The sequence below is a fragment of the Diadema setosum genome (assembly GCF_964275005.1).
Source record: "Diadema setosum chromosome 21 unlocalized genomic scaffold, eeDiaSeto1 Scaffold_21_unloc_1, whole genome shotgun sequence".
Classification (NCBI taxonomy): domain Eukaryota; kingdom Metazoa; phylum Echinodermata; class Echinoidea; order Diadematoida; family Diadematidae; genus Diadema; species Diadema setosum.
In genome coordinates this window covers 273,290-293,145 of record NW_027307650.1, presented here as the reverse complement: position 1 = coordinate 293,145, position 19,856 = coordinate 273,290, and the positions used below count along the sequence as shown (strand labels likewise).

At 37.4% G+C, this 19,856-nt stretch overlaps 1 protein-coding gene across 1 annotated transcript; it reads left to right on the top strand.

Moving 5' to 3' along the window:
- Window positions 1-1,500: 1,500 nt before the first annotated feature.
- Window positions 1,501-2,093, top strand: LOC140245701 (uncharacterized). Its single transcript, XM_072325240.1, has one exon. It carries the CDS (start codon window positions 1,501-1,503, stop codon window positions 2,065-2,067), a length of 567 nt encoding a protein of 188 aa, XP_072181341.1. The 3' UTR covers window positions 2,068-2,093.
- The last annotated feature ends 17,763 nt before the right edge of the window (window positions 2,094-19,856 follow it).

Below are 19,856 nucleotides of genomic sequence, written 5' to 3'. Positions count from 1 at the left end.
ATTAGTGTTTCATCCTGTATCTTGCTGAATACTTGACCGAAAGATCGGTCTGTATCTGTCCGTCAGGGCATTCCCCGCACACTACGTCTGGCTTCACGGATCCCAATGATCCCGGCTCCTGTGTGGAGCATCGCGCACAGATCAAACGTCGTTGTACACCAAATTTCTGACAGCTTTTTAACATTCAAACAAGTTTGAACGTGACGACGCAACAGGCTGGTTGATGTGTATTTTACGTTGAAAATTCGACCGAAATGTTGGATTATTCATTAATGTGGTGTGTGAAGTCTATTCTTGAATAGTTGATTTAACTGTACAAGCTTAAATTTGCCGACCTAGGGCCGTGAATTAGACGCAATCGAGAAGGGTGAAGTACCTCACCCAATTTTCCATAGAGACAGTGGTTAAGAATATCCACACAGCAATGGGTAGTGCAGGTACCTTCCGTCTGTCTACGGAGGACAGATTGTCTTTATCGAGCAGTAGCTCACCTAACTGCGACAGCCGCCACACGCAGTTATAGCTCACCGTGCCCTTCGGTGAATTTCACCATATTTCACCATATTAACCGTACTTGGGTATGTGGGCCTATGTATGCCTGTGTATGCCTATGTATGCCAGAAAATCACAAGAAATCACAAGGATGGACATGCCATCGCTGTGCCTCCGCCTCTGAGAGCTAAAGACATAATGCAACTGATTTATCTGTGATTTCATGCATCTGGACCTGCTGAACATGAATTTTGTGGTTCTGTCCCTGCTGCAAACACCGCTGCAAACAACAGTCTTTCGCGCTATAGTCCCACACATTCATCTTCGTGTCATGGACCACCAGTTCTTCATGCAGAAATTGCAGTGACAATGACGATCTGCTGTAAGTTTTTTTCTGATATTGCATACTCCATAGGACCAATATTACATGCCCTCTTGCTACAGTGACCTGTGTCTCTCAGCCTTATATTTGTGGAAACCCTGAACTTAATCAATGTCAATGCACAGTGTGCTTGGATAAACTGATGATACTGAGTGTTACATGTCAACTGTGTACTGTGCATACGTGTATCTGTAGCGGTGCTGAATGGAATGCTATGTGCAAGCAAGTTGTACGTACAGTACGTCAGTCGCCTAGCTACACAGTGTACTGCTTGTAGACTACTGAGTATCTCATGTGACATCTGAAGTGTAAAGCCTCATCTTCTCAGAACTCAAAACCTCCCGTGATTATCACCATGACTATCACAAGTGTTCTTCACGTGACGGTATATAAGAGTATTCCTATTACTATTAGACCTCCCTCAAAGTGAAGATGAATTGACTTATGCTACAATCATAGTCTCAGAGTGCTAATGTGGATTACAGCTACAGTCCACTGGCTGCTTCTCTGCAGTCAGTATGCCTGACCTCGCCATTTCTGTTCATCACTGAGTATAGCACCGTAATAGTCATCACTCCAGATTTCAGTACTACTGTCACACTGTCTGTCGCACCTGATACCCCAATATGGAGACCCGCAAAGGGAAAGCCACAAGTACTGAAGAAATCATTCAGGCTTTTGGAGAGTATATCCAGAGTCCTGATTTCCTTAAAGCCATCGAAGAAGCTGTTGAGAAAGCCATGAATAAACAAATGACAAAGTTTGTCCAGCGCCTTGACCTAATTGAGCAAAAGTGCACCAGTCTCAAGGAGAAGTCCGATCAACATGATGGCTGCATCTTTGACCTGGAAGCATCCCTCAAAGCAAAAGATGCTGAAATAAAATGTCTCACCACCGCTCTTGATGATCAAGCAACAGCTGTCAACAATCTCAAACTGACGATGAATGAAGCAGAGCAATATTCCCGCCTCAACTCCCTGAAGTTCCATGGTGTCAAAGAGAGCAGACTACATGTAGAAGACACAGACCAACTCATCCGCCACCTCTGTTCCGACCAGCTCGATGTGCCCATTACTCTCAATGATCTTGACAGATCGCATCGTGTTGCCCCCCGCAACGACATCGCGACATCCCAGCCGTCAAACTTTGTTGCCAGCAACAAACAGAAAGACAATAAAGAAGACCATCCGTAGTAAATGTGACTTGGAAAAGCTTTGACATGGGCCTAAATTGATCCCAAATAGGCACTCAGATATTGGGTCACTTGTTGAATTTTGTATATTTTTTTTTTCTTTTTGAATTATATGTACACACTTGTATATCTCTGATTTTCTGTATAACTTTTGCACTTCTTTTCTTTTTTCTTTTTTTTCCCCAAATGTTTGAGCCTCGTAATAGTTTGATTACTCAAGTGGTCGAAGACAATGGAACCTCAGATACTTTATATACAGATACTCCATTAATAGTGCATGATGATGTGAGGGTTTCTCCCTTAACATCTGTTTTTCAGGAAGAATCAACTACATCTTCCAATTTCTGTAGTGAACAAAATGAAAATGTTGTTGAAAATGAAGAAACTCACTCAAGTGTAGTCAAGTATTATCTGGCTAACGAGTTTGATGTAACAGTTCATTAATGTTAACAGATAATTTTAGTATGTTACATTTTAATGTTACATACATTATTTCATAAAATAACAACTACTTGATCAGACACAGTCTTGGGTATGTAAATTAGGGTCAAAGGTCATAAATGTTTCATCCTGTATCTTGGTGAATACATGTCTTATCTTTCCCATATTTTGCACACGCAAAGACCATGTTACAAGAATCATTTCACAAAATAACCACTTTTTGCTCAGATGCCATCTTGGGGGTGCAAAGTGGGGTCAAAGGTCAAATATACTTCATTCTGCATCTTTGATAGTGTATACGGAATTCAGTACCCAAGATGGTAGGTCTGACTCCCTTTTCAAAATGAGAATCCAAGCATCACACGACAAATGTCCCTAATCTCAGGTGAAAAATCGATTCATTGATTTAAAAAAAATCGGATCACCTAATTTGTCAGTGTTGACAAATTCCGAGTCTAGTTAGGTGATCCGAGTATCCTCTCGGATCACCTTCTGTATCTGTACTGAATCTTTCTTCTTTCTTTGTTTCTTTCTTTATTTCTCCTCAAAAGTTGTGCAGAGGTTAGCTCAGAAAGTGCATTGCCTCTCAATGTCAAACTCATACCATATATGTATCATGTCGCAAAGACGACAGCGCAAGTAAAAACATAGTGATCAGTCGACCGTGACGTCACTATGACGTCATTATGTGAAAACACATTTTCATGCATATCTCATTAATGGAATAGAATATTTCAATGAAATTTACGTCACATATATTTCAAGTCATGCGAATTCTACTCATATTCTCAAAATTCGTTTTTATCTCAAAACGCGCGCGTACGCGCGCGTTAAAATATTTGTATGCTCAAATCGAGCTCAAAACTTTTTTGCACACGTTTCAGACCATTTGGAGCATTTTTTGAAAAATTGAAAAAATTGGACGGACGCGTACGCGCGCGCACATATTCGCACGCACAGCTCATATGAAATAGAAATTTTCAATTTTTTCACACGGATCGGATGTCCGAAATGTCAAGGAATATTTATACCAAGTTTCAAGTCGATCCGATTCAATATGACGTCATACGGACCCGTCAAATTCAAAATTCCGCGCGTGCGTCAATGGGGATACACAGTGCAACTATGCCAAAAAACCGCCAATTTTAAATCGGATTTTACTCGTCAGGATGGACGGTGACCCCCCATTTTCTTGACATATTCTGAAAGCTGATGAGTTGTACATGTCATTTCATGGGCTGGCTATGCTGACAAAATGATTGAAAGATATCAAATTTCTGAATAAAGTAAAAAAAGTAAATTTTCAAAATGACGTCATCAAATTTCAAGTGTGCTCGAGCGTATCTCACTTATCCTTTGCTAATTTTCACCTAAATTTCAATATGTTGTAGCTTATGAAATGCTCTTTCATAAATGTAATTACACAAATTTGATTAGATGACGACATCACCTCGAAAAAATGGATTGAAGGTAACCTTGTCAAATTTGACCAGTTTACGTGTAATCTCTATGGGAGTGCAATTTTTATGGAAATGAAAATTGACATGACTATCTTTATCGAGCACTAGCTCACTTATGCTTCCGTGAATTTCTCTAAGATTTTACTATGTTGTAGCTGAGACGTAGGGCTATCGTAAGTGTGCCATTTGTTTTTTCATACGTTGTCGGGATCACGTGAAAAAAACTTGGTTGAAATTAAAGCTTATCTTCGATGTATTGTAATATTTCTTTCTTTTTACAACTTTATGTGCAATAACTCAAGAAAAACATACCCTATCACCACCATATTTTGCACATATTTAGTTCATGTCACGAACATTATTTCATAAAAGAACAACTACTTGATCAGACGCTATCTTGGGTATGTAAATTAGGGTCAAAGGTCATAAATGTTTTATCCTGTATCTTGGTGAATACATGTCCTGTCTTTCCCATATTTTGCACACGCAAAGATCATGTTACAAGAATCATTTCACAAAATAACCACTCTTTGCTCAGATGCCATCTTGTCTGTGCAAAGTGGTGTCAAAAGGTCATATGTACTTCTTTCAGTTTCTTCGTTATGACGTGTTATCTCTATGGGAGGGAATTTTTCTAGATGTGAAAATTGACATGATTGTCTTTATCGAGCACTAGCTCACTTACCCTTCGGTGAATTTTTCCTCAGATTTTAATATGTTGTAACTGAGATTTTGCGCTATCGTTCCGTGCCCTTTGTTTTTTCATATGATGTCGGGATCATGTTACAATACTTGGTAGAATTTAAAGCTTATCTTCGATGTATTGAGCTATTTCTATGTTTCTGCAACTTTCTTTGCAATAACTCAAGAAAAACAGCCCCTATCACCCCCATATTTTGCACATGTTTAGTTCATGTCACGCACATTATTTCATAAAATAACAAATACTTGATCGGACAATATCTTGGGTACGTAAATTAGGGTCAAAGGTCACAAATGTTTCATCCTGTATCTTGGTGAATACATGTCTTATCTTTCCCATATTTTGCACACGCAAAGATCATGTTACAAGAATCATTTCACAAAATAACCACTTTTTGCTCAGATGCCATCTAGGTTGTGCAAAGTGGGGTCAAAGGTCATATGTACTTGTTGCTGTATCTTCGTTATAGTGTATACAGATTTGGTACCAAAGATGGCAGATATGACTCCCTTTTCTAAATGAGAATCCAAACATCACACGGCCAATGTCTCGAACACAGATGAAACCTGCATGGCCATGCCTATTGCGATCAGGACTTGAATCATTGATTAAAAAAAAAACTAGAGATTGTAATTTGTCATTACTGACAAATTAAGGTGATCCGATTTTTTTTTATCAATGATTCGAGTCCTGATCGCAATACGCATGACCATACAGGTTTCATCTGTGTTTAGAGACATTGGCCGTGTGATGTTTGGATTCTCATTTAGAAAAGAGAGTCGTATCTGCCATCCTTGGTACTAAATTCTGTATACACTAGATAACGAAGATACAGCAACAAATACATACGACCTTTGACCCACCTTTACACTCCCAAGATGGCACCTGAGGAAAAAGTGGTTAATTTGTGAAATGATTCTTGCGACATCATCTATAAGTGTGCAAAATATGGGAAAGATAGGACAGGTATTCACCAAGATACAAGATGAAACAGTTATGACCTTTGACCCTTATTTACATACCCAACATGGCGTCTGATCAAGAAGTCGTTATTTTATGAAATAATGTAGGTGACATGAACTAAACATGTGCAAAATATGGTGGTGATAGAGCATGTTTTTCTTGAGTTTTTGCAAAGAAAGTTGCGCAAAGAAAGAAATATTTCAATACATCGTTGATGAGCTTTAATTTCAACCAAGTATTTTGACGTGATATCGACATCGTGTGAAAAAAACAAAGGGCACTTATATGATAGCACGAAGTTTCAGCTACATCATATTAAAATCTCGGAGAAATTCACTGAAGCATGAGATAGTGCTTGATAAAGATAGTCATGTCAATTTTCACATCTAGAAAAACTCCCTCCCATAGAGATAACACGTAATAGCGAAGATTGAGAAAGAAGTACATATGACCTTTGACCCATTTTGCACACCCAAGATGGCATCTGAGCAATTAGTGGTTATTTTGTGAAATGATCCTTGTAACATGTTCTTTACGTGTGCAAAATATGAGAAAGATAGGACATATATTTACCAAGATACAGGATGAAACATTTATGACCTTTGACCCTAATTTACATACCAAAGATGGCGTCTGATCAAGTAGTTGTTATTATGTGAAGTAATGTTCGTGACATGAACTGAACATATGCAAAATATGGTGGTGATAGGGTATGTTTTTCTTGAGTTATTGCACAGAAAGTTGGAGAAAGAAAGAAATATTTCAATACATTGAAGATAAGCTTTAATTTCAACCAAGTTTTTTCACGTGATCCCGACAACGTATGAAAAAACGAAGGGCACACTTACGATAACCCTACGTCTCAGCTACAACATATCAAAATCTTAGAGAAATTCACCGAAGCATAAGTGAGCTAGTGCTCGATAAAGATAGTCATGTCAATTTTCATTTCCATAAAAATTGCACTCCCATAGAGATTACACGTAAACTGGTCAATTTTGACAAGGTTTCTTTCAATCCATTTTTTCGAGGTGATGTCGTCATCTAATCAAAATTGTGTAATTACAATTATGAAAGAGCAGTTCATAAGCTACAACATATTGAAATTTGGGTGAAAATTGGTAAAGGACAAGTGAGATACGCTCGAGTAAACTTGAAATTTGATGACGTCATTTTGAAAATTTACTTTTTTTACTTTATTAAGAAATTTGATATCTTTTAATCATTTTGTCAGCATTGCCACCCCATGAAATGACATGTACAACTCATCAGCTTTCAGAATATGTAAAGAAAATGGGGGGTCACCGTCCATCCTGACGAGTAAAATCGGATTTCAAATTGGCGGTTTTTTGGCATAGTTGCACTGTATATCGCCATTGACGCGCGCGCGAAATTTCAACTTTGACGGGCCCGTATGACGTCATATTGAGTCGGATTGACTTGAAATTTGGTAAAAATATTCCTTGATATTTCAGGCATCTGATCCGTGTCAAAAGACGGGAAATTTGTATTGCATATGAGCTGTGCGTGCGTATATGTGCGCGCGCGTACGCGTCCGTCCGATTTTTTCGATTTTTCAAAAAACGCTCCAAATGGTCTGAAACGTGTGCAAAAAGATTTTGAGCTCGATTGGAGCATACAAATATTTCAACGCGCGCGTACGCGCACGTTTTAATAATAAATATGAATTTTGATAATATGAGTAGAATGCGCTTGACCTGAAATATACGTGACGTAAATTTCATTGAAAATTTGCATTCCATTAATGAGATATGAATGAAAATGTGTTTTCATATAATGACGTCATCGTGACGTCACGGTCGACTGATCACTGTGATACATTAGATCTGTCATCTTTGTGACATGATACATACATGGTATGATTTTGAAATTGATAGGCAGAGGACTTTCTGAGCTAACCTCTGCACAACTTTTGAGGAGAAATAAAGAAACAAAGAAGAAAGAATCAGTACAGATACAGAAGGTGATCCGAGAGGATACTCGGATCACCTAAAAATCGGATCACCTTAATTTGTCAGTGATGACAAATTACAATCTCTAGTTTTTCTTCTTCTTTTTCTTTTTTCTCCTCAAAAGTTGTGCAGAGGTTAGCTCAGAAAGTCCTCTTCCTATCAATGTCAAAATTATACCATGTATGTATCATGTCCCAAAGACGACAGCGCAAGTAAAATCATTGTGATCAGTCGACCGTGACGTCACTATGACGTCATTATATGAAAACACATTCTCATTCATATCTCATTATTGGAATGGAATTATTCAATGAAATTTACGTCACACATATTTCAAGTCAAGCGCATTCTACTCATATTCTCAAAATTCATATTTATCGTTAAAGCGTGCGCGTGCGCGCGCGTTGAAATATTTGTATGCTCCAATCGAGCTCAAATTTTTTTTGCATACGTTTCAGACAATTTGGAGCATTTTTTGAAAAATTGAAAAAATTGGACGGACGCGTACGTGCGCGCACATATACGCACGCACAGCTCTTATGCAATAGAAATTTCCCGTTTTTTCAGACTTATCGGATGCCTGAAATGTCAAGGAATATTTCTACCAAGTTTCAAGTCAATCCGACTCAATATGACGTCATACGGGCCCGTCAAAGTTGAAATTCCGCGCGCGCGTCAATGGCGATATACAGTGCAACTATGCCAAAAAACCGCCAATTTTAAATCCGATTTTACTCGTCAGAATGGACGGTGACCCCCCATTTTCGTTACATATTCTGAAAGCTGATGAGTTGTAAATATCATTTCATGGGTTGGCGATGCTGGAAAAGTGATTAAAAGATATCAAATCTCTTAATAAAATAAAAGAGGTAAATTTTCAAAATGACGTCATCAAATTTCAAGTTCACTCGAGCGTATCTCACTTATCCTTTGCCAATTTGTACCCAAATTTCAGTATGTTGTAGCTTACTAAATGTTCTTTCATTAATATAATAACAACATTTTGATTAGATGACGGCATCACCTCATAAAAATGGATTGAAAGTAATCTTGTCAAATTTGACCAGTTTACGTGTTATCTCTATGGGAGTGCAGTTTTTCTGGAAATGAAAATTGACATGACTATCTTTTTCGAGCACTAGCTCACTTATGCTTCGATGAATTTCTCCCAGATTTTAGTATGTTGTAGCTGAGACTTTGGGCTATCGTGAATGTGCCCTCCATTTTTTCATACGATGTCGGTATCACATCGAAAAACTTGGTTGAAAATGACACGAGGCTTCGATGCAGCGTCATTTTGCTTAATACACAGGGCCTATGGAGAATGAAATAGGTCATTGTGTAGCGCATCCGACTCGTAATCCTAAGGTCCCTGGTTCGAGGCTCACCCCTGCCAATATATTTTTTTGAATTTTTTTAAACACTTTTTTCTTCTTTTTCTTTAGTTAATCTTAATCTCCCTTTCCTTACTTTATCTTTTTCTGATTTTTTTTATGCTTCTCCTTCAAATTTCTAAAAAATAACATAATTTTTTCTTTATTTTTCTTTCTTTCTACTACTTTCTGTGCAATAGATGAACAACAACAATGGCTATCAGTCCCATATTTTGCACATGTTTAGTACATGTCACGTACATTATTTCATAATATAACAACTACTTGATCGGACACCATCTTGAGTATGTAAATTAGGGTCAAAGGTCATAAATGTTTCATCCTGTATCTTGGTGAATACATGTCCTATCTTTCCCATATTTTGCACACGCAAAGACCATGTTACAAGAATCATTTCATAAAATAATCACTTTTTGCTTAGACGCCATCTTAGGTGTGCAAAGTGAGGTCAAAGGTCAAATATACTTCATTCTGTATTTCCGTTAGTGTATACGGAATTCGGTACCAAAGATGGCAGGTCTCATTCCCTTTTCTAAATGAGAATCCAAACATCACACAGCCAATGTCCCGTCAACACAGATGAAACCTGTATGGTCATGAATATTTGGATCAGGACTCAAATCATTGATTTTCGAAGAGATCGGATCACCTAATTTGTCAAGTCTTGACAAATTCCGAGTCTAGTTTTCCTTTATTAGGTGATCCGAGTATCCTTCGGATCACCTTCTGTATCTGTACTGATTCTTTGTTATTTCTCCCCAAAAGTTGTGCATCGATTAGCTCAGAAAGTCCTCTTCCTATCAATTTCAAACTTATACCATATATGTATCGTCTCCCAAAGACGGCAATCGAACTAAAATCAAAGTGATCAGTCGACCGTGACGTCACTATGACGTCATTATATGAAAACACATTTTCAATCATATCTCATTAATGGAATGGAATTTTTTAATGAAATTTACGTCATATATATTTCAAGTCAAGCGCATTCTACTCATATTCTCAAAATTCATCTATACCTTAAAACATGCGCGTACGCGCGCGTTGAAATATTTGTATGCTCAAATCGAGCTCAAATTTTTTTTGCACACGTTTCAGACCATTTGGAGCATTTTTTGAAAAATTGAAAAAATTGGACGGACGCGTACGCGCGCGCACATATACGCACGCACAGCTCATATGCAAAAGAAATTTCCCGTTTTTTCACACTTATCGCCTGCCTGAAATGTCAGGGAATATGTCTACCAAGTTTCAAGTCAATCCGACTCAATATGACGTCATAAGGGCCCGTCAAAGTTGAAATTCCGCGCGCGCGTCAATGGCGATATACAGTGCAACAATGCCAAAAAACTGCCAATTTTAAATCCGATTTTACTCGTCAGGATGGACGGTGACCCCCAATTTTCTTTACATATTCTGAAAGCTGATGAGTTGTACATGTCATTTCATGGGTTGGCGATGCTGGAAAAATGATTAAAAGATATCAAATTTCTTAATAAAGTAAAAAGAGCAAATTTTCAAAATGACGTCATCAAATTACAAGTTCACTCGAGCGTATCTCACTTATCCTTGGCCAATTTTCACCCAGATTTCAGTATGTTGCAGCTTACTAAATGCTCTTTCATTAATATAATAACAACATTTTGATTAGATGACGGCATCACCTCGTAATATTGGATTGAAAGTAATCTTGTCAAATTTGACCAGTTTACGTGTTATCTTAATGGGAGTGCAGTTTTTCTGGAAATGAAAATTGACATGACTCTCTTTTTCGAGCAGTAGCTCACTTATGCTTCGGTGAATTTCTCCCAGATTTTAGTATGTTGTAGCTGAGACTTTGGGCTATCGTAAGTGTGCCCTCCATTTTTTCATACGACGTCGGCATCACGTCAAAAAACTTGGTTGAAAATGGCACGAGGCTTCGATGCAGCGTCATTTTGCTTAATACACAGGGCCTATGGAGAATGAAATAGGTCATTGCGTAGCGCATCCGACTCGTAACCCTAAGGTCCCTGGTTCGAGGCTCACCCCTGCCAATATTTTTTTTTATTTTTTTTAAACACTTTTTTTTCTTCTTTTTCTTTAGTTAATCTTAATCTCCCCTTCCTTACTTTATCTTTTTCTGATTTTTTAATGCTTCTCCTTCACATTTCTATAAAATAACATAATTTTTTCTTTATTTTTCTTTCTTTCTACTACTTTCTGTGCAATAGATGAACAACAACAATGGCTATCAGTCCCATATTTTGCACATGTTTAGTACATGTCACGTACATTATTTCATAAAATAACAACTACTTGATCAGACACCATCTTGGGTATGTAAATTAGGGTCAAAGGTCATAAATGTTTCATCCTGTATCTTGGTGAATACATGTCCTATCTTTCCCATATTTTGCACACGCAAAGACCATGTTACAAGAATCATTTCATAAAATAATCACTTTTTGCTTAGACGCCATCTTGGGTGTGCAAAGTGAGGTCAAAGGTCAAATATACTTCATTCTGTATTTCCGTTAGTGTATACGGAATTCGGTACCAAAGATGGCAGGTCTCACTCCCTTTTCTAAATGAGAATTCAAACATCACACGGCCAATGTCCCGTCAACACAGATGAAACCTGTATGGTCACGAATATTTGGATCAGGACTCAAATCATTGATTTTCAAAGAGATCGGATCACCTAATTTGTCAGTGGTGACAAATTCCGAGTCTTGTTCGCAGTTACATGTATCTCATTTTCAGCCTGTGTATGGAGGCCTTATCAAAAGGCTTCGCCAAACATGAATATCCTTGGGGTTGTTTTCCTTATTTCTTTCTTTTTATTAGGTGATCCGAGTATCCTCTCGGATCACCTTCTGTTTTTGTACGGATTCTTTCTTCTTCTTCTTCTTTTTAGGTGATCCGAGTATCCTCTCGGATCACCTTCTGTTTTTGTACGGATTCTTTCTTCTTCTTCTTCTTCTTTTTCTTCTTTCTCCCCAAAAGTTGTGCATCGATTAGCTCAGAAAGTCCTCTTCCTATCAATTTCAAACTTATACCATATATGTATCGTCTCCCAAAGACGGCAACCGAACTAAAATCAAAGTGATCAGTCGACCGTGACGTCACTATGACGTCATTATATGAAAACATTCTCAATCATATCTCATTAATGGAATTGAATTTTTCAATGAAATTTACGTCACATATATTTCAAGTCAAGCGCATTCTATTCATATTCTCAAAATTCATCTATACCTTAAAACGTGCGCGTACGCGCGCGTTGAAATATTTGTATGCTCAAATCGAGCTCAAATTTTTTTTGCACACGTTTCAGACCATTTGCAGCATTTTTTGAAAAATTGAAAAAATTTTACGGACGCGTACGCGCGCGCGCATATACGCACGCACAGTTCATATGCAATAGAAATTTCCCGTTTTTTCACACTTATCGCCTGCCTGAAATGTCAGGGAATATGTCTACCAAGTTTCAAGTCAATCCGACTCAATATGACGTCATAAGGGCCCGTCAAAGTTGAAATTCCGCGCGCGCGTCAATGGCGATATACAGTGCAACAATGCCAAAAAACCGCCAATTTTAAATCCGATTTTACTCGTCAGGATGGACGGTGACCCCCCATTTTCTTTACATATTCTGAAAGCTGATGAGTTGTACATGTCATTTCATGGGTTGGCGATGCTGGAAATATGATTAAAAGATATCAAATTTCTTAATAAAATAAAAAGAGCAAATTTTCAAAATGACGTCATCAAATTACAAGTTCACTCGAGCGTATCTCACTTATCCTTGGCCAATTTTCACCCAGATTTCAGTATGTTGCAGCTTACTAAATGCTCTTTCATTAATATAATAACAACATTTTGATTAGATGACGGCATCACCTCGTAATATTGGATTGAAAGTAATCTTGTCAAATTTGACCAGTTTACGTGTTATCTTAATGGGAGTGCAGTTTTTCTGGAAATGAAAATTGACATGACTATCTTTTTCGAGCACTAGCTCACCTATGCTTCGGTGAATTTCTCTAAGATTTTAATATGTTGTAGCTGAGACTTTGGGCTATCTTAGATGTGCCCTTCATTTTTTCATACGGTATCGGGATCACGTACAAAAACTTGTTTGAAATCAAAGCCTATCTTCGATGTATTTTCATATTTCTTTCTTTTTCCAACTTTCTTTGCAATAACTCAAGAAAAACATACTCTATCACCACCATATTTTGCACATGTTTAGTTCATGTCACGTACATTATTTCATAAAATAACAACTACTTGATCAGACGCCATCTTGGGTATGTAAATTAGGGTAAAAGGTCATAAATGTTTCATCCTGTATCTTGGTGAATACATGTTCTATCTTCCCCATATTTTGCACACGTAAAGACCGTGTTACAAGGATCATTTCACAAAATAACCACTTTTTGCTCAGATGCCATCTTGTCTGTGCAGATCGGGGTCAAAGGTCATATGTACTTCTTTCTTTATCTTCGTTATGACGTGTTATCTCTATGGGAGGGAATTTTTCTAGATGTGAAAATTGACATGATTGTCTTTATCGAGCACTAGCTCACTTACCCTTCGGTGAATTTCTCCCAGATTTTAATATGTTGTAGCTGAGACTTTCCGCTATCGTACGTGTCCCCTTTGTTTTTCATATGGTGTCGGGATCACGTCCAAAAAAGTGGTTGAAATTAAAGATTATCTTCGATGTATTTTCATATTTCTTTCTTTTTCCAACTTTCTTTGCAATAACTCAAGAAAAACAGCCCCTATCATCCCCATATTTTGCACATGTTTAGTTAATGTCACGTACATTATTTCATAAAATAACAACTACTTGATCAGACACCATCTTGGATATGTAAATTAGGGTCAAAGGTCATAAATGTTTCATCCTGTATCTTGGTGAATACATGTCTTATCTTTCCCATATGTTGCACACGCAAAGACCATGTTACAAGAATAATTTCACAAAATAACCACTTTTTGCTCAGATGCCATCTTGGGGGTGCAAAGTGGGGTCAAAGGTCAAATATAGTTCATTCTGCTTCTTTGATAGTGTATACGGAATTCGGTACCCAAGATGGCAGGTCTGACTCCCTTTTCAAAATGAGAATCCAAACATCACACGACCAATGTCCCTAATCTTCGGTGAAAGCTCGAATCATTGATTAAAAAAAAAAATTGGATCACCTAATTTGTCAGTCTTGACAAATTCCGAGTCTAGTTCTTCTTCTTTCTCCCCAAAAGTTGTGCATCGATTAGCTCAGAAAGTCCTCTTCCTATCAATTTCAAACTTATACCATATATGTATCGTGTCCCAAAGACGACAGCGCAAGTAAAATCATAGTGATCAGTCGACCGTGACGTCACTATGACGTCATTATATGAAAACACATTTTCATGCATATCTCATTAATAGAATGGAATTCTTCAATGAAATTTACGTCACATATATTTTAAGTCAAGCGGATTCTACTCATATTCTCAGAATTCATATTTATTTTAAAACGCGCGCGTACGCGCGCGTTGAAATATTTGTATGCTCAGATCGAGCTCAAATTTTTTTTGCACACGTTTCAGACCATTTAGAGCATTTTTTGAAAAATTGAAAAAATTTTACGGACGCGTACGCGCGCGCGCATATACGCACGCACAGCTCATATGCAATAGAAATTTCCCGTTTTTTCACACTTATCGCCTGCCTGAAATGTCAGGGAATATGTCTACCAAGTTTCAAGTCAATCCGACTCAATATGACGTCATACGGGCCCGTCAAAGTTGAAATTCCGCGCGCGCGTCAATGGCGATATACAGTGCAACAATGCCAAAAAACCGCCAATTTTAAATCCGATTTTACTCGTCAGGATGGACGGTGACCCCCCATTTTCTTTACATATTCTGAAAGCTGATGAGTTGTACATGTCATTTCATGGGTTGGCGATGCTGGAAAAATGATTAAAAGATATCAAATTTCTTAATAAAATAAAAAGAGCAAATTTTCAAAATGACGTCATCAAATTACAAGTTCACTCGAGCGTATCTCACTTATCCTTGGCCAATTTTCACCCAGATTTCAGTATGTTGCAGCTTACTAAATGCTCTTTCATTAATATAATAACAACATTTTGATTAGATGACGGCATCACCTCGTAATATTCGATTGAAAATAATCTTGTCAAATTTGACCAGTTTACGTGTTATCTTAATGGGAGTGCAGTTTTTCTGGAAATGAAAATTGACATGACTTTCTTTTTCGAGCACTAGCTCACCTATGCTTCGGTGAATTTCTCTAAGATTTTAATATGTTGTAGCTGAGACTTTGGGCTATCGTAATATGCCCTTCATTTTTTCATACAGTATCGGGATCACGTCCAAAAACTTGGTTGAAATCAAAGCCTATCTTCGATATATTTTCATATTTCTTTCTTTTTCCAACTTTCTTTGCAATAACTCAAGAAAAACATACTCTATCACCACTATATTTTGCACATGTTTAGTTCATGTCACGTACATTATTTCATAAAAATAACAACTACTTCATCAGACGCCATCTTGGGTATGTAAATTAGGGTCAAAGGTCATAAATGTTTCATCCTGTATCTTGGTGAATACATGTTCTATCTTCCCCATATTTTGCACACGTAAAGACCGTGTTACAAGGATCATTTCACAAAATAACCACTTTTTCTCAGATGCCATCTTGTCTGTGCAGATCGGGGTCAAAGGTCACAATATTATGTACTTCTTTCTTTATCTTCGTTATGACGTGTTATCTCTATGGGAGGGAATTTTGCTAGATGTGAAAATTGACATGATTGTCTTTATCGAGCACTAGCTCACTTACCCTTCGGTGAATTTCTCCCAGATTTTAATATGTTGTAGCTGAGACTTTGCGCTATCGCACGTGTCCCCTTTGTTTTTTTATAAAATGTCGGGATCACGTCCAAAAAAGTGGTTAAAATTACAGATTATCTTCGATGTATTTTCATATTTCTTTCTTTTTCCAATTTTCTTTGCAATAACTCAAGAAAAATAGCCCCTATCAACCCCATATTTTGCACATGTTTAGTTAATGTTACGTACATTATTTCATAAAATAACAACTACTTGATCAGACACCATCTTGGGTATGTAAATTAGGGTCAAAGGTCATAAATGTTTCATCCTGTATCTTGGTGAATACATGTCTTATCTTTCCCATATGTTGCACACGCAAAGACCATGTTACAAGAATCATTTCACAAAATAACCACTTTTTGCTCAGATACCATCTTGGGGGTGCAAAGTGGGTTCAAAGGTCAAATATACTTCATTCTGCATCTTTGATAGTGTATACGGAATTCGGTACCCAAGATGGCAGGTCTGACTCCCTTTTTCAAAATGAGAATCCAAACATCACACGACCAATGTCCCTAATCTTAGGTGAAAACTCGAATCATTGATTTAAAAAAAAAAAAAATCGGATCACCTAATTTGTCAGTCTTGACAAATTCCGAGTCTAGTTTCTAACCAAAATTTGTGCAGCGGTTAGCTCAGAAAGTGCATTTCCTTTCAATGTCAAACTTATACCATATATGTATCATGTCCCAAAGACGACAGATCAAGTGAAATCATAGTGATCAGTCGACCGTGACGTCACTATGACGTCATTATATGAAAACACATTTTCATTCATATCTCATTAATGGAATGGAATTTTTCAATGAAATTTACGTCACATACATTTCAAGTTATGCGCATTTTACTCATATTCTCAAAATTCATATTTTCTCTTAAAACGTGCGCGTACGCGCGCGTTGAAATATTTGTATGCTCAAATCGAGCTCAATATTTTTTTGCACACGTTTCAGACCATTTGGAGCATTTTTTGAAAAATTGAAAAAATTGGACGGACGCGTACGCGCGCGCACATATACGCACGCACAGCTCATATGCAATAGAAATTTCCCGTTTTTTTCACTTATCGGATGCCTAAAACGTCAAGGAATATTTCTACCAAGTTTCAAGTCAATCCGACTCAATATGACGTCATACGGGCCCGTTAAAGTTAAAATTCCGCGCGCGCGTCAATGGCGATATACAGTGCAACGATGCCAAAAAAACGCAAATTTTAAATCCGATTTTACTCGTCAGGATGGACGGTAACCCCCCATTTTCTTTACGTATTCTAAAAGCTGATGAGTTGGACATGTTATTTCAGAGGTTGGCGATGCTGGCAAAATGATTAAAAGATATCAAATATCTTAATAAAGTAAAAAAAGTAAATTTTCAAAATGACGTCATCAAATTTCAAGTTCACTCAAGCGTATCTCACTTATCCTTTGCCAATTTACACCCAGATTTCAGTATGTTGTAGCTTATTATATGATCTTTCATTAATATAATTACAACATTTTGATTGGATGAGCGCATCACCTCGTAAAAATGGATTGAATGTAATATTGTCAAATTTGACCAGTTTACGTGTTATCTCTATGGGAGAGCAGTTTTTCTGGCAGTGAAAATTGACATGACTCTCTTTTTCGAGCACTAGCTCACTTATGCTTCGGTGAATTTTTCCCAGATTTTAGTATGTTGTAGCTGAGACGTTGGCCTATCGTAAGTGTGCCCTCCATTTTTTCATACGATGTCGGCATCACGTCGAAAAACTTGGTTGAAAATGGCACGAGGCTTCGATGCAGCGTCATTTTGCTTAATACACAGGGCCTATGGAGAATGAAATAGGTCATTGCGTAGCGCATCCGACTCGTAATCCTAAGGTCCCTGGTTCGAGGCTCACCCCTGCCAATATTTTTTTAATTTTTTTTTAAACACTTTTTTCTTCTTTTTCCTTAGTTAATCTTAATCTCCCTTTCCTTACTTTATCTTTTTCTGATTTTTTTATGCTTCTCCTTCAAATTTCTATAAAATAACATAATTTTTTCTTTATTTTTCTTTCTTTCTACTTTCTGTGCAATAGATGAACAACAACAATGGCTATCAATCCCATATTTTGCACATGTTTGGTACATGTCACGTACATTATTTCATAAAATAACAACTACTTGATTGGACACCATCTTGGGTATGTAAATTAGGGTCAAAGGTCATAAATGTTTCATCCTGTATCTTGGTGAATACATGTCCTATCTTTCCCATATTTTGCACACGCAAAGACCATGTTACAACAATCATTTCAGAAAATAATCACTTTTTGCTTAGACACCATCTTGGGTGTGCAAAGTGAGGTCAAAGGTCAAATATACTTCATTCTGTATTTCCGTTAGTGTATACGGAATTCGGTACCAAAGATGGCAGGTCTCACACCCTTTTCTAAATGAGAATCCAAACATCACACGGCCAATGTCCCGTCAACACAGATGAAACCTGTATGGTCATGAATATTTGGATCAGGACTCAAATCATTGATTTTCGAAGAGATCGGATCACCTAATTTGTCAGTGTTGACAAATTCCGAGTCTAGTTCTAGATGTGAAAATTGACATGATTGTCTTTATCGAGCACTAGCTCACTCACCCTTCGATGAATTTCTCCCAGATTTTAATATGTTGTAGCTGAGACTTTGCGCTATCGTAATGTGTCCTCCGTTTTTTCATACGACGTCAAAAGCACGTCGAAAAACTCGGCTTAAGTATAATCAAAGCTTAGCTTCATTAGGTGATCCGAGTATCCTCTCGGATCACCTTCTGTATCTGTACTGATTCTTTGTTCTTTTTCTTCTTTCTCCTCAAAAGTTGTGTAGAGATTAGCTCAGAATGTGCATTGCCTATGAATGTCAAACTTATACCATATATGTATCGTGTCCCAAAGACGACAATCGAACAAAAATCAAAGTGATCAGTCGACCGTGACGTCACTATGACGTCATTATATGAAAACACATTCTCAATTATATCTCAATTATGGAATGGAATTTTTCAATGAAATTTACGTCACATATAGTTCAAGTCAACGTAATTCTACTCATGTTTTCAAAATTCATCTATATACTTCAAACGTGCGCGTACGCGCGCGTTGAAATATTTGTATGCTCAAATCGAGCTCAATTTTTTTTTGCACACGTTTCAGACCATGTGGAGGATTTTTTGAAAAATTGAAAAAATCGGACGGACGCGTACGCGCACGCACATATACGCACGCACAGCTCATATGCAATGAAAATTTCCCGTTTTTTCACTTTGATCGGATGTCTGAAATGTCAAGGAATATTTCTACCAAGTTTCAAGTCAATCCCACTCAAAATGACGTCATACGGGTCCGTCAAAGTTGAAATTCCGCGCGCGCGTCAATGGCGATATACAGTGCAACAATGCCAAAAAACTGCCAATTTTAAATCCGATTTTACTCGTCAGGATGGACGGTGACCCCCCATTTTCTTTACATATTCTGAAAGCTGATGAGTTGTACATGTCATTTCATGGGTTGGCAATGCTGGAAAAATGATGAAAAGATATCAAATTTCTTAATAAATCAAAACAAGTCAATTTTCAAAATGACGTCATCAAATTTCAAGTTTACTCGAGCGTATCTCACTTATCCTTAGTCAATTTTCACCCAGATTTCAGTATGCTGTAGCTTATTTAATACTCTATCAGTTATGTAATAACACAATTTTGATTGAATGACAGCATGACCTCATAAAAATGAATTGAAAGTAACCTTGTCGAATTTGACCAGTTTACGTGTTATCTCTATGGGAGTGCAGTTTTTCTGGAAATGAAAATTGACATGACTGTCTTTTTCGAGCACTAGCTCACTTATGCTTCGGTGAATTTCTCCCAGATTTTAATATGTTGTAGCTGAGACTTTGGCCTATCGTTAATGTGCATTTTGTTTTTTCATACGATGTC

Bases quoted from the DNA above. Each gene is read 5' to 3' on its own strand.
- LOC140245701 (XM_072325240.1), top strand. From the start codon at position 1,501: ATGGAGACCCGCAAAGGGAAAGCCACAAGTACTGAAGAAATCATTCAG.